This window comes from Podospora anserina, chromosome 2 (assembly GCF_000226545.1).
Source record: "Podospora anserina S mat+ genomic DNA chromosome 2, supercontig 2".
NCBI classification, from domain to species: domain Eukaryota; kingdom Fungi; phylum Ascomycota; class Sordariomycetes; order Sordariales; family Podosporaceae; genus Podospora; species Podospora anserina.
Window position 1 is genome coordinate 2,300,113 of NW_001914858.1, and position 19,685 is coordinate 2,319,797.

Sequence of the window (19,685 nt, forward strand, 5' to 3'; positions counted from 1 at the left end):
AAGCGCCATCCCCATATTGCATTATCGGGGCCGCCGATAAGCGCCGCCCGCCCACCTCAATGCTTGGCTACTGTCATCTTTTGCGGGTAAATTTTCATATCGTTTATCGGGATGTTGAATGGACGAATGTGGGATCAGATAATGATAATTCATTATTCAGTTGCCTCCCTCGTCTCAAATAACCATACCTGCTCCACCGTGTGCCCTTTTTGCATGAGGCAGTGAATAGACACAGAGGAGCCCTCAGTTTGCGTATTGTATATATTGTACCTCTTGGCAGGGGTTTCTCGGCCATTAGGTTGTTTGTCACTCGCAGCTTTCCCCGGGTTTCGGAGCCTTCTAGGCTGTTTGCTTTTTCTCTCCGGCTTCCCACGCTTGTTTCCCTCTCAAGTCTTCCTGGAGATATAAACACACGCCAAACAGTCAAGATGTCGACCCAAAGAGTTTTTGCCAGCGTCCTCCCGAGATTAAGGGTTGCCTCCAGCAAGAATGCGACAACTTCCCTTGCACAACAGGCACAACAGCTCCGGTGCTACAGCAGGCCGACCGCCACCTTGAGACCTTCCGGTCCGGCCCGGTCCTCGGTGCTCTCCTCCGCCGCTGCCTCCGCCCCCGCCCCTCGCCGTGTATGTGTACCGGCCACATCCTCCACTCAACCTCGCACCTTGTCCACCTCAGCCTCACTTTTCCATGGTCATGTCGACACCCCAAAGCCAGGTGAAGAGTATGTGCAAAAACCCCCCTTTTCGACATCCCTGAACTAACACATCAAAGGCTTTGGGTAACCTTCATCGATAAGGAGGGTGTTGAGACTAAGATTGCCGTTTGCAAGGGCGACAACCTCTTGGATATTGCCCAGGCTCATGATTTGGAGATGGAGGGTGCCTGTGGCGGTTCCTGCGCCTGCTCGACATGCCACGTCATTGTTGAGGACCCTGACTACTACGACAAGATGCCCGAGCCGGATGATGATGAGAACGACATGCTCGATCTTGCCTTCGGTCTTACTGAGACCAGTCGGCTGGGCTGCCAGGTCATCATGACTCCCGAGCTGGATGGCCTCCGGGTCAAGCTCCCTCCCATGACAAGGAACCTTCAGTCGAGCGACTTCAACTAAGGCCTGCCAATATATATTGCATTCTCCGGATTATCGTTTCTTGGTCGGCGTTGCGGCAGCGATACACGGGCATAGTTGTTAAAGATAGATACCAAAAGCATAGGGGGCTGGCTAGTGCGTTTTCCGCGCAATAGCTCACGATGTAACTGATGACAAATCTTGCGGCTCCGGGATGGTCTGGGAATCTCTTGCTCTGATCGAGCATGTGTACATGTAAAATAGTAGTAAGGCATCCTATACTGGGGCCATGTGTAAATAAGATGTAACCTCTGCTCTATAAGCAGTAGAACACCCCTCTGTCTCCCCAACATCTGTAATGGAGAGATCACTCTATGCCTCCTCCAAGCCACCCTTCTTCAACCCTCCACCCCCATTCGCAATGAGGTCCAGGAAGCCTTTCCTGCTCATCTCGGTAATCTTCTCCTCCTTCCTCTTAACACCCACCATACCCTCCTTTCTGACCACCCTTTCCGCCTCCGAAGCCTTGACCTGAGCTGCGCGCACGGCATTGAAAAGTTTGACCACACCACGTTGCGCAACCTTTCTCAACCTCCTCTCCGTCGCCAAAAGCTGGCCAGTTGTCTCAGCACCATCCTCAAGTTCCTCCTCAATCTCGCCCGTCTGCAGGTTCAGTGTGCGCTTGGTGCTAGGTACCAACACATCTCTCACGCGGCCCTTCTCCATCGCCAACCGCTTCTGCTCGCGCAATCTCTTGCGTGCCTTGGCCTCGAGCGCAGTATCCACCAGCTGCTTCGCATTCTCCGCCGCTACCGCGCTGCGCGCTACAATTGGATCGGCGCGCTTGGAGGTAGGGAGTTTACTGGAAAGCATCTTGGAGATGGACGTCGCGAAGGCTTCTGGGTCGTTGCGCTTCGACTTCATGCGGTTCGCGCCTGTGCCAAGCCCATCGTCACTGCCGCTGTGGGCGTCGTCGTCCTCGTCTGAAGATCCGTCATCGCCATCGCCATCCTCGTCGCCGGAGGAGTTATCTGAAGCTGGCGCATCTTTGGCGACAAATTTCTTCTGTTTTGTCTCTGATTTTGGTTGTTGGGATTTGGACTTGGGATTTGGCGCCGAATCGCTGTCGGACTGGGAATCTGAGTCTTCGGCTTCGGTGGAGGCGCCGTCGTCGGCCTCGAGGTTGTCTAGATCCTCTTCGTCCGAATCGAGCAGGTTGGAGGGAATGGCACCGCCTTCGTCATTCTCGGAGTCTTCTTCCTCGGAGCTGCTGTGGTATGCGGCGACTTGTCTCTGCTTCTTGGTTGGTCTTTGTGCCTTGCCCTTGGGGCCGTCGCTGAAGGAGCGCTTCTTTAATGATGATCCTGCCATGGTGTGGGGTGCTGTTGCAAGTCAATTGCTGCAAAGACTTGTGATGGGTCTGGAGTTGATGCGGATGATTGTCCAGCGCACTCGTTGTTCGAGCGAGTTCCCCAGAAATTTTTGGCGGTGAATAGCGGCAGGAATGTGCCCCGCTGGTGAAGAGTGGAGCCGATGCCCCAAGCTTCTTGCTCCACTCGAGCTTTCAAGCTTCATTTTGTGGTGCTCAAGGTGGGCATGTGAAGCTTCGTCTGGCATCTAGGAAAACTCAATCTACATGACTACCAACTGTATAAATGTTTATTTTAGATCTTCTCACCTCTTCTAGTTGGAGCAATATTATTATCTCAGGAATTGCCAGTTTCTTCCATTGTACACTGGTCTCACAACATGGCATTCACCTTGGCCAAGTAGATGACTTCTCACGCAACAACAGGCCCACCCAAATGCCATTGTGTTTGTCGTAACCCGCGGCCCGGTCGCCGGTATCTCAACTAGGTTTCTGATCCTTCCTGGAGGTGATGTTTCGCCGTACTAACCGGTTGCCTTCTAGATATGGGTTCACCAAGACCAAAACAACCCTGCGCCAAGGTGGTAAGCCTGACTCTTTGAGGAACTATTGGCTTAGTTTACGCAGACATCCAGACAAGCGCGTTTACAATGGCAGTTCAAATACTCCTCCACATCCCGTGTCTCATCACAACAGCCTTATGCTCAATCTATGAGCGCGCAATCTTCTGATACCAGTCAGAATGGAAACTCTTGCGCCCACCACAACGGGTGTCCTTACCCTCAACCCATCCTGTCTCGCGACGACCAACCTATGGGTGGATGAACTTTGCACACGTCCCGCTTATGGTGGTGGACGATGCACTCGCTACAATCTAGGCATAGGCGAGGGTTGCTCCATGAGGGCTGCTGGCGCCACCGGCTATGATGAAAGAATTGCTTTCAGTGACTGCCCGGTTGGCATGACCCCAGCCTGGTCGTTCACTGGAACAGAGTTGCAAGATGTTTCCCTCGCCACCAGCTACTGCTGCCCGACCGGTTTTGACTTTTCTGTCTCAACCACCTCATGGCCAGGCTCAGGGACCTTGCGAGCTACTTGCATTGCCGAGTCGATTGAGCGGCTTTCGGGTCAAACGCTCACTCTGAACCAGGATACATATCGGGTAGAGACGTCTGGGAGATCCACCATCACCATTCGTGCCACGACCACGACCGCGGCATACGACTATGACCAAGACAAGATTTTTGCCCAAGCAGCGAGTGAGTGTTGAGCTTGTGCTGATGCTCCCTCTTACATCCGTTATACTGACCCTTTGCTAGCCATCTGGAAATACATCTACCCCGGTGCTGAGACGACATCAACATGCTATGGCATCGCTTGCAACCCAAGCAACCCCCTCCCACAACCCCCCGAGAAAACACCCCCTCCCTCCACCTTCACCTACACACCCCCTCCCCCCTTCCCAGCAAACCAATTCACCCCCGACCCGTCCTGCCTCGCCGAGTCCAACTTCTGGCAAGTCTCAACCTACTGCTGGATGTCCTGGCCCAACCCCTCCCCCGACTGGCTCCGCTGCACCCACACCGGCTTCGGCGAACCAAACACCTACCTCCACCCAGAATGCTTCCCCTCCGCCACCGTAGCCCCCCAATCCGCCGAGAACCCCGACATCCAAACCTGGTACTCGGAATGCCCGGTAGGCTACTCCGTCGCAAAAACCTTCACCTCGGGCCGCTTCGACCTCCCAACCTACGTCTTCAGCGAGCCCTCCCCCACCAAAACCTACGACGTAACCGCCACGGGCCTAGCCTGCTGCCCCTCGGGTAAATACCACTTCGAGTACCGCCGCGTCGAAACCTCCATCACCTCCCACAACGGCAGGCGCGAGACCGTCTCCCTCTACATCATGCCCTCCTGCATCGCCACCCGCGTCTCGGCTCTCTCGGGGAAGGGGATAGCAATGAAGGAGTGGTACAACACAGCCGTCTACGACAAGAAGCGAGACTTGGGGGAGCGACAGGCTAACCACGACGCGGAAGCTACCATCACCGATGCGTGGAACATGGATAATACCCTGTATGCACAGGCGATTCATCTCGGCTACACCGTCTTTCGCGATCAGTACACGTGCTACACCAACTGCGACGAGTATTTTTACAATTCCTTCAGGGATGTCGTGCCAAATACGTACAAGACTTGGAGCCCGCCAACGACGACGACTACTTCGACGAGTACTTCTGATGGGTCGTCGTCTACTGGAGACGGTGGCGGTGATAATGGTGATGGTGAGGGAGGGAATGGGGAGGAGGTGGTGTCTACCAGCTCGACAGCTGGTGCTGCTGAGCAAGTGGGACGGTCGGGGAGTATTATCATCACTTTGGTGACTGTGGTGACGGTAGTTATGGGGTTGGGTGCTTGAAGATGTGTGTATGGGAGTGTGATATGGGAAATGATGATACCCAGTGTGTATATGATGGATGATGTAATTACGATGGAGGTTATGTTGATGTGCGCTTATTTTGAGCCTTTACAGTTCCAAGAAACACCTTGTACGGCAACAGTGGGCATCGAAAAGAATTCAGTCCCGTTCTTCACAATTCATGATTTAATGTGTTAATATCACAGCAAGGGCATTGCCCAATCATGTCATGGCTACAGCATTACACACACGTCATGGACAGGCAGAAAAAGTAGCTATCCCAACTGATATTCATTAACTCCTGCTCCCTCAAACCCTGCTCTACAGCGCATTACCAATTACCTAGGAAAGAATCGCCCATGCCCAACACTCGACAGTCATTTCCTACCTCGACCTCGCCATCACCCACAACAAACAGTCACATCCTCCAACTCGCCACACCGCTTACTGTCATGTCTGTCTCGTCAACACACACGTCAGCTTCATCTTTCTTCCCTTCTTTTTCCAGAAACACTTACTTCCCCACCCTCGTCCAGTGAAACAACAAATACCCCAAAAACACCCCAAAGAAAATCGAGAACAGCACAAACCCATTATAGTACATCCCCATCCTATAATCTCGTCAGCATATCCCTTCAACCCCCTCCCCACCCTGAAAAGTACTCACAGCATCAACAAATAAGCCACCACAAAATTAACCAAATGCAACAACGCCCTCAAAAACTGCTCACAAAACCCCGGCCTATAACACTCGCACCCTTCCTTTCTCTCGTGTTCACCCCCAGTATGATGACTCTCCTCCTTCTGCCGCCGCGGCCTGCTCGCACACTGCCCGTCCACTTGTCCTATCCCCTCCCCATGTGCCGCATTCAGATTAACCGCACTTGCCACCCTCGACTGCTCCGCCGTCAGAGGCCTCAGAGACGACGAGGGCGTCATCCTCCTTCCTACAGGATGGGGAGGGACAGGTTCCGTATCTATCAAGATTATCTCACCGGGATGGCCGTGATGTTGGTGATGGGGGCATTTGTGGGCGTGGTGACGGAGGAGGTGGCGGTCGTATTCCCGAGTCAGGCGCCGGAGACCTTCTAGCAAAAGGGCGAGGAGGAGGACGGCGATGCAGGCTGCTGCCATATGGCCGTCGCTTCTGACTTGCTACGTCTCTGAGAGGAAGCAGGAGTCTATGGTGTTCCAGTTCCAGGTCATCTATTGCATAGGGGGTTAGCAAAGGGGAGGGAAATGGGAAGGGGAAGGGGAAGGGAAAGGGGAGGGAAATACTTTGATGAGACATGCTGGCTTTGTGACGGCGTCTTCGACGATGATGATGTCGATGGGGATGGGGACTGTGGTGGGGGCGGGGTTAGACATGCTGGGCTGTGGATGGGGTTTGGTTGGCGGTTGAGGCTGGGTGGGCGGTGGTGTGATGCTGGGCGTGAGGTTGTTGTGTTGACGGGAGTAAGTGCTTGTCGGAAGCAGATAGACGATGATTTTGGTGTCCTGGAGGTGGTTGGGCGGGGGTATACTGATGCTGGATGGTGATAATGGAAGACACGGGTTGTGAGGTAAACTTCTCATTAAATCTTGGACAATGGGAGCAATGCGTCCGCAGTCAAGGCAATTCTTACCCTGAATCAATTCGTTTCAAGAGTGCCTTCCTGCCCGGATTGATGGAAGGACCACCAACCTGCCTGGTCCGGTTCGCCGGACACAAGCCTCCGAGAAATGATGAAAAGGGCAGGCACGATGCAGAGAAGATGTAATGGATGGGGCATCACTGGTCAACCTCCTCTATCAAGGCCAAAAACACAAAGAGAGTATTACGCATAAATGGTATCACAATATCCAAACCCCACCTCCCACTCACTGATTCCCAACCACATACCTCGCCGTAGCAATCCTCATCCTCTTCCCCGCCCACAATATCGGCACAATCAACAACGAAAATACCCCCATAATCACCGTAAAACCTCCAAACGGAACCAAATACCCGTCCCTCTCAATCCACTGAATGACAAACAGCAACCAAATGAATGGCACCATTCCTCTCAAGATACAGATCATGGCAAAGCAGTCACTGGCGAGCTGGTTGTACGCGTCAATGAGCTGGAAAATGACCAGTTAGCTTCAATCTCATTGATATCATGGAAGGTGTGTGGGGTCACTCACATAACTGAACCACAAACTCGGCACCTGCGTCAACGCAAAAGCCACCATCCCGTACGCCACCTGAAGCCCAATCCACTGGTACTCCCCCGGATACTGCGCACAGAACCCAAACACCAACAGCCCACCCGTCCCCAACGCCAGAGCAGGCAACATAATCGGCAGTCTCGTCTCCGGCTCGGCATAACCGTGGTCTTGCTTCTTCGCAAAAGCCTTCAACCGGCGGTCTGCTAGGAGGGCAGTGGTGATAGCGCCAAAGACTATACCAATCAACGCGCCTATGAACAAAAGCCCCGTGTCCGCGCCCCAGTCATACGGCGGAAGAATGAGCAGCTGAGGTCCGATGGTGGAGATGACGGCCACAGCACCGACCAAGCCACCATACTGCAGCATGGCAATCCACGTGGCTGGCAGCCGGAGGGTATACCACGGCTTCATAAACTGGTACTTGATTCTACCTCTGTACATCCCAAACTTGAGCGAATCAGAAAAGGTATAAGGGTGGTAGGAGAAGTTCCCCGGGCCCGTTGCTCTCGACGACCTGACCTGCTTTGACAATCTAGTGGGTGTCATGGCAGTGGAGCTGCTGAGGTCCCCAGAAGATGACGGCTGATACCATGTATACGTCGGGTCCAACTCCCCGGTATACCGAAACCTCGACGGCAGCGTCATCCTCATCGATGGCAAAGTAACCAGACTGAGGTACGGCGCAGGTGTCCGGGGCCAGTACCTCGATGGTCGGGGAAGATTCCTCTGGATTGGCAAGCAGTGGGCTCCACGTTCGTAGATCGTTTCCGGGACGAATAAGACCGAACACAAGAATGTGATGCCCGCCAGAACAGCGCTGACCCAAAAGACTTGGAACCAACCCAGCCTGACAGCGATGTAGCCGCCTGATATACCGCCCACGACGGAGCCGCTTGCTAGGGCTGCTGTGTAGAACGCCTGAGCAGCCGCGTCAGCGAGAGTTCGATGTTGGAGAAGAACGAGAGAAACATACCATCCACCTCCCCCTCTCATGCACAAAATACATCTCCCCCACCACCGCCGGCACCACCGTCTCGGACGCACTACTCCCAAACCCCTGAAAGCATCTCACAACCAAGATGCCAACAAAGTTGGAGGTTGTCGCCCCGACAGCCGTGGAGATGAACAGAATGAGCGCCGAAATAAGGACAATGGCCCTCCTCCCAAAGATATTCGCCACCGGCACGAGAAATACATTTCCAAACCCCAACAGGAGAATATTGTACTATCTTTTCTGTCAGCTCGATCATTACCCTTCACCCTTTTTATGAGGGAAAGAGCTTACCGCAACAAACTGCATCAACTCCTCAATCTTCCTCTGATCCTCGGGAAACTCCAGATTCCACACCGGCAACGCAGGCGCGATGCAAGCCGAGATGAAATTGCTCACAAAGGCGTACAGCGAGACGGTGCTGATGCACGCCAGCTTCCTCCACGGGGCCCAGTTCAGGGGGTCTGCCGGGTCTGGGGTTGGGAGGGGGTACTTTGAGAACCGATCCGTTGTTGTCACGCCTCCCTCTGGGATGACGACCGTGGTCGTGGGCTCGATCAGCCGGACCGTTCCCGGGGGTGTGGCGGCCTTGACGGCTTCTCTGCTGAGGGAGAAGGCATATTTCCAGCCGGGCATCCTATCTCAACCTGTGTGGTGGGGATGAAAAGGTGGCAAGTGATGAGATGGTAAGAAAGGGGGAGGAGGGGGGAAAGGGGGAAACGAGCGACGAGGGGGCAACGGCTTTCGACGAGCAGAGAGCATTTTTTGGGCGATAACATGGTTAGGGAAGGGCAAAGTCTTATGCGAGGTGTGTGGTGTTTAGTTGGTTCCCGAGGACCCGAAATAAAGATGAAACCCCCGTCCGAGAATATGCTGGGAGGGTTGGGCTGATGGAGAGAAGCAGGGACGCGAACGCGCTTGTGCAAGGCCGGGGCCATGGTGGAAGTTTATTCATGTTCCTGGGGGCGACAGTGCTGACGAGGACGCTAGAATTTGGGATGGGAGCTGTGTACTGAATCACCAGGTCACTAGTAACGAGGCGAATAAAACTGGTTCTTTTTTTCAAAGGGTGAGATGTGCTGGGATGTTTTTGAAAACATATATCAAAAGATTTCCGACCCTGAGAGAACGACAGATTACCAGAAGTGTCTTTTCCTTCCCATTGTAGACAAAGATATAACTATCCCAACGTCTATCCACCAACACAGGTGTTTCACAACCTACAATCTTCCGTCGAGTGACCGTAGTCATTGCACGAAAGACACCACGTCTCCTCCGTCGAGTGAGCAAATGCACAGCGTTCGCCCCTGCGACACCCAACAGCCGTGCATCTCTTTGTTTTCCACAACCTAAAGTCCTTGGTCGGATTATCCCGAAAGCGAGCCATTTCCTTGCTTGTATGCTTATAACCACATTCACCCCTATCTCCGCAATGCTGGCCTTTGGGACACCCTTGAGTCCCGCGCTGAGCACGTCCGTGAGCTCTCCCTGGCCGAGATCGAGACTTCACCTGCTCCCAGCCCTCCTCATCATCGGGATCTCCGCCCCCCTCAGCCTCGGCCTCGTGGACTTCTGCTTTTTCGTCTCCGGCTTCGGGTGGGCCACTTCCAAGATCAACACTGTTTTCCAGGGAGCTTTGCGCGTCGTGTTTCGTACTGAGAGGGGAGCTGGAGGCTCGGTTGTCATTTTCCAGCGGTAAAAACATGTTGCTCGTCTCGACAATCTCCGACACATCCTTGTTGAACCTACTGGCATAGACGGGCCATGACATGATGGTGGTCTTCTCGCCAAACAGTTCCCGTGCTTTTACGATGATGGCCTCGATGTTCTTCACCGTGGGGAACTCGACGAATATTTCTGATCCATTCTTTGAACGCGTGGTGTAGAACAAACGTCCCAACTCGAGGAGGACCTTCGCCACGTAAGAGTCGTTCCATGTTTCCTCAGCGAGATCCTCTGGCTCCAAAATCACAATCGTGTAGGCGGGAACGACCCTGGTGTTTCGGGTGGAGCGGAAGTTGGTGAACGACACTTGGTTGAATATGTTGTCCAAGAACTTGACCGATAGTCGGCCATTGGTATTTCTTTCCCTCAAGTATTCCCTGGCCATCCCGGAGTTCCACCCCCAGAGTTCCACTCGGATGCCACATCCCAACACCTTTCTGATCGCGGGGAGCATATCGCGATCTCCCGTGATAACGATAAAGACTGTTCTTTTTCTGCGCTCTTCGACGGCTTGATCAAATTTCGCCACGGCCCTAAGATCAACAGCCTCCTCGGTCATATCTGCCGACATGGAGTTGTCCACCTCCTTCTCCCTCCCATTGGCGCCGCGATCGTATATCTTGGTTTTGAAGCTGCACTTCTTGTATTGGTCCCATACCAAATCATTAGGCGGTGGCCGAGAGCCGTAGATGTAAGATTGGCGCTGAATTCGGCCATCGCAGAGTGTGTTGACTAACCTTCCTATATTAATCCGGAGACGTGGGTCCTGATCACCGTCTGTGAGCTTGGGCATATGTGAATTGCCCGAGGCGGCGAACTTCTGAGCCTCGATCCACACGTTGGAATCGTCCACAAATAGCAAACATTCGTCATTATCGGCATCCATTGTCGCCGGTGGTGTGATTCACGCAGATTAAGGGTAAGGCAGAGCGTAACGAACAACCTGTTGCGAGAGTATGGCGAGGTGAGTTCAGATATATATATATACCAGCGACAAAATCTGGGCTTTTCCTACTGTTGTGCACTGTCCTTTGCTGTTGTGTGTGCCTATCCTTTAAATCCCATCAACCCGGTGAAAAATGCAGGTTGCTTGATAATATTTCTAGGCCAGCCGATTGAGCCAATATTTCAAGGATCGAAACGTTTGCAACCGCTGTGGCAACAGTTCCCCGCCATCCATAGCCTATCATCGCCAATCTGCCTCGCCATTTTTGGTGACCTGCAGGCCTGTTTGTGTTGACCTACCTGATATGCGCTGCGACGTGGACCAGTGACACTATGGTGGCCTAGAAGACAGCAGCTGCAACAGAGTGCGTATTCGCACTGGATTGTCGCCTGTTGATCACCCCGTCATCCCCGGCTTGTACGTATAGCTTCTTGATTTCGTTCTTGTCGGCCTTCCGAGGGTCCCAGGTTTCTTGCAAGAAGCCCACATCCTTTCCTCGCTCGAGCTGCTTGGCTTCTCGATCAATACGCCCGAAGGTTGCTCAGTTTCCTCTGACCTTTCAGCGATCACGAGCCCTCGCCGGTGAGGAAGTGTTGCATTTTTCCTTGGACTTCGGCGCAGCTGCAATGAGAGTTCCCAATGATATCCTCATTGCGTCTCCCAGTCACAGTACCCAGTCGGCGGATCCCTGATATACCCCGGCCCCAATCCAGCTCCCGTATTGTCCCTACTCCTCATCAAAGAGTCAAAGAAGGCCATGTCAACCCCTTGAAAGGCCCAGTCGTCCACTCCTGCCGTGAGAGCAGGGTAAAGATACGAGTCGTGTTCAGGCTGCAAGTGGCCAGAACCATGTTGGGCTGGGAGTGAAGAAAAGTCAGGTCCTCCAACAAAAAGATTCTGAGAACTTTGTTGACTTTGCACCATGTTGCCGTACAATTGTTGCTCCTGGTTAGGTGTCTGAGAGGGTTGCCGCTCGAACGCTGACTGCGGCACCAACGTCGCAGACGACGGAGCGTCAGGTCCAGTTACCGCGGTGGCGGAACCAGCGGCGTCAGATGTGACCGCCTCCTTGGAAATGACTTCATCGGTAGCCACAATCTTGACCACCCCATAGTACGGAATAAACACACGGAGGACGTTTTGACGGCTCGGCGTGGTGACGGACTCGGAGCTAGACCGGTGAACGGCCTGGGTGTCGTACTTTCGCCGCCCGTTGGCCGCGTCAGCCTCGATGGCCATGAGCCTGCGTATCAGACCGGCGCTCTTCTCGCTTAGGCGCATCCGCATTGACTTTGTTGAACGCGTCCCATGTTCTCGAGATACCCCTCCACCAAGCCTAAATCTCCAAGCCTTTGGTGGGCGAGAATGCTGTGATCTGGGGGTTGGCAATGACCTTGCAGGGTGTGCCAAAAGGAGCGTCATGGCAGCCATGAGGGCGTAGAAGTCCACAGCGCGGCAGCAGAAAGGCGACGTTGTCTTGGGCCCGGAAGAGGACAAAGCGGGTGAGTAGCTCTCTCGAGGCGGTGACGCAGACATCGCGGCTGTAAGAAGAGTTGCTCGGGTCGAGAGACTGCTTACTGGATCGCAGCAACATGTATGGAAGATGAAGCTGGTTCAAAAGGTTGTAGTGGAATACTTGCCTCATCAGTTGCCACATTCTCCCGAGCATCTCGCTCACGTCATTGCCGGCACCAATGAGACTGGGCGGCAACCACCATCTTCCCGGCAGTTCCCCTGCCATCTTCTGCAACTCCAGATCAAGGGCTTTGGTGGATGCATACTCGTGGAAGCTTGGATCAGATTCATTCCGCTCCAGGATCCGAGCTGCGACACCCATCTGAAGACGTTCGAGTTTATTGACGGGGGCGTCGTCACCCGGCAGGTGGACACGTGAAGCCACTGCTGCTTCCATTGCGCCTTGCGGAAGGCCAAGCATGAGGGACACAACAGCATCTGCACATACAAGACGATGAAAGAGGTGTTGGGGAGCCACTGGCATCGAAGCGTCGAGAATTCTCAGAGGCCGGTGCTGGTAGCTTCGATGAATACCCATCAACTGGCCGACCGTTATAGCGCGGCGGAAGGCCAGCCAGGCTCGGCGTAGGTTCCCGCAGTTCATCTGAAATAGACCCTCTAGCAGGATACAATGCAACGACTCAATGGAGCTAAGCATTTCATCGTTGGTGGTAACGAGCCGGATTGCCGTGTCCGCTAGCCTCCGCATGATGGTCCGTGGAGTTTCGCAGTCAGGCGGGAGATCTGTGTATGCATTCCTGTGGGTGTACTGTAGAGACAGGCAAAGAACAAGCATGTGTCGAGCTACCAGGACCGGATGGAGATCTCGGGGCGGAATTCCAAACACGACTTTTGGGTCACTGTTTCCGCCGAGGCCTGACGCAGGGTCGGCGCTGGTCAATGCCAAGGCAAACAAGCCAGCTTTGTTTCCGCCGAGCTCGTAGATAGTATCAAGGTCCTGTCGAGATGGGTATGCCGAATGCAGTGCTTCGGAGAGTCGGCCGTGCTTGCCATCGTCAGGTCGTAGCTTGGCGAGACACTCGGCAGGATTTGGGCGTTGAACACCGAGACTTTCATCTTCGAGATCCAGCCCTTCCTGTAGAAGGGTATCAATAGCTTGTCACGCCAGTCAGTTGCATGATGCGTCATACCTGAGGAGCATCAAGAATACCAAACTGGTGACTTGATTCCGAGCCAGTTGATCCATCATCTTTGACTACCACAGAAGCCTCTGCGGGTTTCAACAGTGCCTGCACAGCGGATGGATCACCTCCAACCTTCTTGACCAGCTGCTCAATCAACGTCTCAACCCGAATGATTCGGTCTCCCATCTGACGTGTACGATCCGCTGGGGTTGAAAGTTCCTCAGGAAGATCCTGGCTTCTGCAGTCGGTGTCCCTACGATGACATCCGATGCAGATAGCATCACCCGGAGCAGCAAAGGTGCATCGGATCTTTCTCCGCTTGCATTCCCAGCAGCTGTGTGTCCCTTTCCGAATTCTGCGGGCCTGCAGTTTGAGTGCTTTCTGTGTGTATATGGTCTGTGGCATCAGGGTGCCGACAGGTGAGCGAGCCGTTTCGGTTTCCATCTTCTCGCACTTTCGAGCTGAGAGCTCTATGGGTGTTGTAATGGGATGTGGTTGTGCTGGAAGGAGGTGCAGGAACCGTGGTGGTCGGCGTTCTCAAGTGTGTAAGTGCAAGAAGCCCGCAACGGCGGAGGTGTAAAAGAGCAGTTTGTGATTTTCTTCCGCCGCGTCGGCGGTCCAAAACGGCGGTGTCTTCAGCATTCGTAATCAACCCCCTGGGTGGTTGGCAGCCTACTGGTCGGTCAGCAACGACAGCATAAGCAGATGTGCGGCACAGCGGGCAGGAGCCTCCGGTGCTCTGGATCGGTTATTCCCGTAGATGAGGTTTTGCGACATCAGGATTTGGTTATCTAGAATTTTATTCGAAGACTGTCGTCATAGGAGTTATCCTTCGAGATAGAATTCTTTGCCCAGATATTTGGCCTTGAGAGGTGTTGCCGTGGCAACGCTTTACCCCTGAATCCCTTGAGATTCCCATATAAAAACAAATTATCCTTCTTCTTTTTGTTGTTTGAATTCATTGATTGTTCTATCATTTTGCTAAGATCGTCGTATCATGATCACCAATTATATGCCAAAGCACACACATGAAACCCCCTTTTCGAATCGTAAAGCCCACCCATTATCCACCCTGATTAAAACACCTTTCTGAAACCCCGTGTCCGATAGCCCAATTAATCCAAAGTAAAACGCCAGCCCGCCTGTTCTGGCATATCTGAAAATCAAAAATCAAAATCGTAAATAAGGAAAATCGTCCTCACCCCTATGCCACCGCCCCAGCAGCCCTCAAGGTCTCTGGGTTTAGTCTTTTCCAGCTGAAGAAAAAACTCAAAACAAAGGAAAGCCCAACGGCTCCAATGGCAATCGCTAACGCTGTTTTGATTCCGGCCATGTAGGCGATCAAAATCCCCGGTACTTGCTCCGCTGGGAAAACGGTCGTGATTGCGGTGGCGCCTGTGCCCAAGACTGCAAGTGCGTTGACATCAGGCGCTGAGATGGCCAGTTCCTTCATGAGCTCGTTGACAAAGGCGGATTGACCAGCCGAGACCCAGAAGGCACCACCAACTGTTTGGAAGACTGCACCAAAAGTGTTAGCGTGAGAAACAGAGACAAAAAGGGGTATATTCACAAAGAACGATAGCAGTGACACTGCTCAAATCGTCAATCTCGGCCGTCGCCTGGCTGACGATGATGGGAATTTGGAACGCACTCCCCCACGCAATACCTCCCAGGATTTGATATCCAATCCACATGCCCGCCGATGACCTAATGTCAAGTGTGTACAACAGACCAGCCGCCACGGTAGCCAGCGCTGCCCCTCCCACCGCTAAAGGTGTAGCATAGCCCGTCGCCGAAACCGCCCCTCCTCCCACGATCGTCGCTACTGTGACCGACAGAATCAGCGGCAGGTTTTTCACCCCTGATTCCGTCGGTGTAGCATTGCCGATACTTTGGAAGTAAATCGGCAGGTAATAAATGATGATGAAATAACTCCCGGCAAACAGTAACGAAAACATGCTGCAAACCCACACCTGCCTCTGCACGAATAGCCTTGGTACGATCATGGACCTCTCCCCATTATACCACTCCCAGACACCAAACGCGATGGAAATCATGACGAATCCAACCAAAAGTCCAACGACCTTCCGGTGATGCCATGCAAGTGTCTGCCCGCCATATTGTAGCGCAAGAATGTATGTGATGACACCGGCCATGATGAGTGCCGTGCCAACGGGGTCCATCTGCAAAAGCTTCTCCTTGAGAGTCGCCTCCGCCGGCTTGCATCCCGCTGGGGTCCGGAACAAGAAGATGATGATCAGCGCCGACAGTCCGCCAATGGGCAAGTTGATGTAGAAGCACCATCTCCACGTCACCCTATCCGCAAATACGCCTCCAATCAGCGGTCCAACAACGGCAGCAACACCATAGGCCGTGCCAATAATGCCGGTGAAGACTGGTCGCTTTTTCGGCTCGGCGGAAAAGGCGATGAGGGTGTATGCTCCGGAGCCGATACCAGCCGCTCCCACCCCGGCAACAGCACGGCCAATGATCAGAGTAGGTGAATTGGGTGCCACGCCACAGATCAATGACCCAAGCTCAAAGATGAAGATGGAGATGAGGTAAGAGATCTTGAGCGGAAAATACTTGAACACCTTGCCCCACGAGGATTGGAACCCGCCGACAGTCATGAAGAAAGCTGCGCCGTACCAGGCTACGTCTTCGAGGCCGTTGAACTCGTCGGTGATCTTTGGAATGGCGGTTGCTACTATTGTCTGTTTGACGAGTTAGCATCACTGAGAAAGGCACAGTGTGTGGATCGAAAACTGACCATGTCGAGAGAAACGAGAAAGACGCTGAGAACCAAGGCGATGATGATACAAGCAAACGTCCATCCTGTTGAATACTCTGTTGGCGGCACATGTAATGACTTCCCTCGGCTCCTGTATTTCTCTGACAGACGTCCCAGGTTGGTGGATGAGTTTGGTGTGGAACCACTGCTGAGGTAAGCGTGATAGCGATTTCTTGGGGTAGCTGGAGTTTCGAGATTGAAGAGGGATGATACCGAGTTTTGCGATGCCAGTGGCCCATGTGCGTGTGTGTAGGCACTATAAGGTGCCATGGTGGTGTTTGAACGAGCGACAGACAGCCAAAATGAGGGGAGGATTCCTAAAAGACTGGACAATTCACCACAGGTGGCTAGGAGAGAGCGAAATACAAGGCAATGTGACAAGACTTGGCGAGGAGCAAGTGATGCCGAATACCGAGTGGTAAGACGAAAGGGCTTGGGAATCCTTTATGTTCATGATGTCCAAGATGGGAATCCACACTGCACGTACATGCAAGACACCGATTCCGTGGCAGCGATTCTCCGGGAAGGCGTTCTCGGCGGCAACATCTCAGAGATTACCTCGTCCACTGCGACCACAGTGCCGCGCGAAGAGAGGATGGTTCCCAGGTGCAGAAACGCGCACCACATCTGCCGAGAGGTGCATTTTCGATGCGCATACCAGCAGCTACCTGCTTCATCTCTACTTGGAAGATTCCGCAGCCGATGACGAGATGTATTCGGGTCGGGTTTCATCAAGGACTCAACCCTGGTGCAGGAGTAGGCGCCGGACATTAAATCGGGGTGCGGTTTGTCTGCAGAACACCGCTATTTTAGTGCGAGTATAAGCCAGACACCACAAGAAAGCGCAGAGCATCTCACCTTGCAATTGGTGTTGTTGTCTTTTGCTGCAACATTCTCACCGGTTCGGATTGGTGATGCGCTGCGGCGTTGCCGACGCCACACATACTTTCTTGAAAATATTTGTGGCAACATTAGAAGGTGGATGCATTTGCCTGGAAGATAGAGACCTGCACCTTCCCTTTCCTATTCATAGGCATGCACCTTCCATCTCTGCAACCTAGCTACTTGTACTAATTACTCAGCTCATGTGATCAATGAGGACCCCCCTCATGCAACTTTTCTTTCATCAGTTTCCTTCATGTTCAGAGTGTTCCTATTTTCATCCATCTTATCCAGCATCTCATCATCAACCCGAATATCGGCATTCACACCGCTGCAGTCAACTCCTTACAAAATCGGTCTTCATGTTCATCTCAAGATGTCAACCGATAATTGATCACACGTCTTCTTCTGAAGAGAACCCACATGAGCGTGTCGAAAATCTGAGGTGGAAATCAAACACAATAAATTCAATCTAACCAAATTACGTACACCCATCGATCACTCTATTCCATCCCAGCTTTGTGTTCTTCCACTCATCAAGTCTCTTTCCACCCGAATAATTTCACTGACCAAGCTCTTATCAGAAACCATCCACCCCCCACCACCCACACCTCACTCATAGATCACATTAGCCACAATGGCGAACTCAGTCCTGATCGGCCGACTCGGCTCCCCAACAACAGCAGTCGCCTGTCCAATAACAGCAGTCGGCTCCCCCACAACGGCAGTCGCCTGTTCGACTTTTACAACATTGTCACCGTTCACGGCCGTGTTCTGTCTCGCCCGAATAGCAGTGATAAACCCATCAGCTACCTGGAAAACAGGCACTTCGGTCACAACCGGCGGCGAAACCGGAGTAACCGGAATCTGGGTACCAATTACCACAGAGGGGGCATTCGGAATGACGGTATCGATCGGTGCCGGAGGAGCGTCGGGAATAGCGGTACTGATTGGTGCCGGAGGAGCATCGAGGATAGTGGTAGGAACTGGTGCCGGAGGAGCATCGAGGATAGCGGTGCTAATTGGCACTGGGGGCGCTTCGGGAATGGGAATTGCGGTATCAACAGGCTGAGGCGCCTCGTCGACGGGAAAGGCGGTGCTCTCAGCCTGACGACGTTCAACTTGGCGCTGTTGGAGGCCGTCGATAATGTCGATGAGGTCTCCCAACTCATATGTTTGTCTTTTGGCAGGGCTGGAACCGAATCTCCCACGAGACACATCATTCGGACCGGGGATTGTACCACCACCTACCCGGTAGGTCCTAGTGTCCAAGGGCGAGTCATCCCTCTTCGCAGGACTAGCGCCGAATCTACCGCGAGAGACGCCGTTCTGGCTTGGAATACCGTTGCCACCACGGTAGGCTCTCTCAGAAAGCTGGGTGGAAGCCAGGCCAGGCTCTGCCGGCAGGGCTCGTGCCTGGGCAACGTGGACGTCGAGCGCGGCGAGGAGGAGGATGCAGTTGGAGATGGTGAGCTTCATGTTTTCGGAGGGATGAAAGATCAAGTGGAAATAGATCAGACAATGGATAGCAGGTAATAAGGATTGGAATCTCAGGCCGGCCTGAAGTAGTGAAGTTTTTGTGTAGTGTTTGATTGCTCGGATGAAGATGCTGTTCAGTTTGATATTGACACTTCACTTGTTGGAACACAGCCTTATATACATTTTCAAATATAATGATCGCTCGAAATCTTTTTTACATGACAATAGGCAACAGTTCCGGAATTCAACCTTCCCGATAGTTACTTTGTCTGTCTTGGGAGTCAAAACTGGCCAGACGGGAAAATCAACGGCAAACATTTGACACGATTCATCATGCAGTTGACAGGAGAATTCAAGGCCTACGGTAAAAGTCTCAAGTCATCTATGTTTGCATCCTAGGTGCATAATGCACTAGTTGTGGTCGTCTAGATCTGAATGTAAATCCCGGCAGTAGTAGGCCACATAGAGGGGTCAGTCTTGACCTAGCATCGCCTCACTACTACGTTTTCCTTCAACTATGACCAAATGTTTGTACGTCAAAAAGAAATTAACCGACGGGGAGTTCTAATGGTCTGATGTAGATCGACCCGTGTCGGCTCGTGAATATCGAACTTTAATGAAACCCGGGAATGGTAAATATGGGCCATGTTCGCGGCCCAGTTGCCTATCCCCTATAATTATTGTTAAGTTATTTGATACAAGGTAAGTAATATTCTTTGTTTCGAGTTGCAAAGTGAAGTTATTGTGTAAATTCCCAATCTTTTGGACTTTCTGCTACACTGACAATATCAACAATGAGGACTGAATCCTGTCCCATCCCCAACGCCACGCTGCTAACATGACCGACAACACCAACTTTTTCTCTACCCATTCCCCCACCATTCCATAAGCAACTTGCCCTCCTAGAAAACTTCTTATCTTTCTTTACGCCAAAAGCCTACTCCTTCTTCGACCTCTTACTATCCCCCCCCTCCAGCCCATTCACCTCCCCCTCCCCAGCCCCATCCTCATCCATCCTATGAACCGTCCCCGCCCCACCACCCAACATCGACTCACTCAAAACCCACACGCACCCAACCGGCCCCCCCTCACCATCCCCCTACCCTCAACAATCCACTTCCCCTCTTCATAAAAAAACTCCTGCACATTCTTCGTTGT

The 19,685-nt window shown here is 52.8% G+C and overlaps 9 protein-coding genes across 9 annotated transcripts; 2 read left to right on the forward strand and 7 right to left on the reverse strand.

Annotated features, from left to right (window-relative positions):
- Positions 1 to 428: 428 nt before the first annotated feature.
- On the forward strand, positions 429 to 1,117 carry PODANS_2_6300 (uncharacterized protein; the record flags this gene model as incomplete). Its single annotated transcript, XM_001911368.1, has 2 exons — positions 429 to 724; positions 775 to 1,117. 2 exons carry the CDS (start codon positions 429 to 431, stop codon positions 1,115 to 1,117), a joined length of 639 nt encoding a protein of 212 aa, XP_001911403.1.
- A 330-nt stretch (positions 1,118 to 1,447) lies between these two features.
- Positions 1,448 to 2,446, reverse strand: PODANS_2_6310 (uncharacterized protein; the record flags this gene model as incomplete). The annotated part of the gene is made up of 1 exon (XM_001911369.1): positions 1,448 to 2,446. One exon carries the CDS (start codon positions 2,444 to 2,446, stop codon positions 1,448 to 1,450), a length of 999 nt encoding a protein of 332 aa, XP_001911404.1.
- A 1,535-nt stretch (positions 2,447 to 3,981) lies between these two features.
- PODANS_2_6320 (uncharacterized protein) lies at positions 3,982 to 4,863 on the forward strand (the record flags this gene model as incomplete). The annotated part of the gene is made up of 1 exon (XM_001911370.1): positions 3,982 to 4,863. One exon carries the CDS (start codon positions 3,982 to 3,984, stop codon positions 4,861 to 4,863), a length of 882 nt encoding a protein of 293 aa, XP_001911405.1.
- Positions 4,864 to 5,264: 401 nt separating this feature from the next.
- PODANS_2_6330 (uncharacterized protein) lies at positions 5,265 to 5,997 on the reverse strand (the record flags this gene model as incomplete). Its single annotated transcript, XM_001911371.1, has 3 exons — positions 5,265 to 5,319; positions 5,382 to 5,474; positions 5,531 to 5,997. The coding sequence occupies 3 exons, from the start codon at positions 5,995 to 5,997 to the stop codon at positions 5,265 to 5,267; spliced, it is 615 nt and encodes a 204-aa protein (XP_001911406.1).
- Positions 5,998 to 6,723: 726 nt separating this feature from the next.
- On the reverse strand, positions 6,724 to 8,680 carry PODANS_2_6340 (uncharacterized protein; the record flags this gene model as incomplete). Its single annotated transcript, XM_001911372.1, has 4 exons — positions 6,724 to 6,966; positions 7,030 to 7,971; positions 8,027 to 8,278; positions 8,339 to 8,680. 4 exons carry the CDS (start codon positions 8,678 to 8,680, stop codon positions 6,724 to 6,726), a joined length of 1,779 nt encoding a protein of 592 aa, XP_001911407.1.
- A 577-nt stretch (positions 8,681 to 9,257) lies between these two features.
- On the reverse strand, positions 9,258 to 10,655 carry PODANS_2_6350 (uncharacterized protein; the record flags this gene model as incomplete). The annotated part of the gene is made up of 1 exon (XM_001911373.1): positions 9,258 to 10,655. The coding sequence occupies one exon, from the start codon at positions 10,653 to 10,655 to the stop codon at positions 9,258 to 9,260; it is 1,398 nt and encodes a 465-aa protein (XP_001911408.1).
- A 708-nt stretch (positions 10,656 to 11,363) lies between these two features.
- Positions 11,364 to 13,819, reverse strand: PODANS_2_6360 (uncharacterized protein; the record flags this gene model as incomplete). The annotated part of the gene is made up of 3 exons (XM_001911374.1): positions 11,364 to 12,191; positions 12,250 to 13,346; positions 13,402 to 13,819. 3 exons carry the CDS (start codon positions 13,817 to 13,819, stop codon positions 11,364 to 11,366), a joined length of 2,343 nt encoding a protein of 780 aa, XP_001911409.1.
- A 760-nt stretch (positions 13,820 to 14,579) lies between these two features.
- Positions 14,580 to 16,436, reverse strand: PODANS_2_6370 (uncharacterized protein; the record flags this gene model as incomplete). The annotated part of the gene is made up of 3 exons (XM_001911375.1): positions 14,580 to 14,881; positions 14,946 to 16,089; positions 16,146 to 16,436. 3 exons carry the CDS (start codon positions 16,434 to 16,436, stop codon positions 14,580 to 14,582), a joined length of 1,737 nt encoding a protein of 578 aa, XP_001911410.1.
- A 1,224-nt stretch (positions 16,437 to 17,660) lies between these two features.
- PODANS_2_6380 (uncharacterized protein) lies at positions 17,661 to 18,527 on the reverse strand (the record flags this gene model as incomplete). The annotated part of the gene is made up of 1 exon (XM_001911376.1): positions 17,661 to 18,527. The coding sequence occupies one exon, from the start codon at positions 18,525 to 18,527 to the stop codon at positions 17,661 to 17,663; it is 867 nt and encodes a 288-aa protein (XP_001911411.1).
- Positions 18,528 to 19,685: the final 1,158 nt, after the last annotated feature.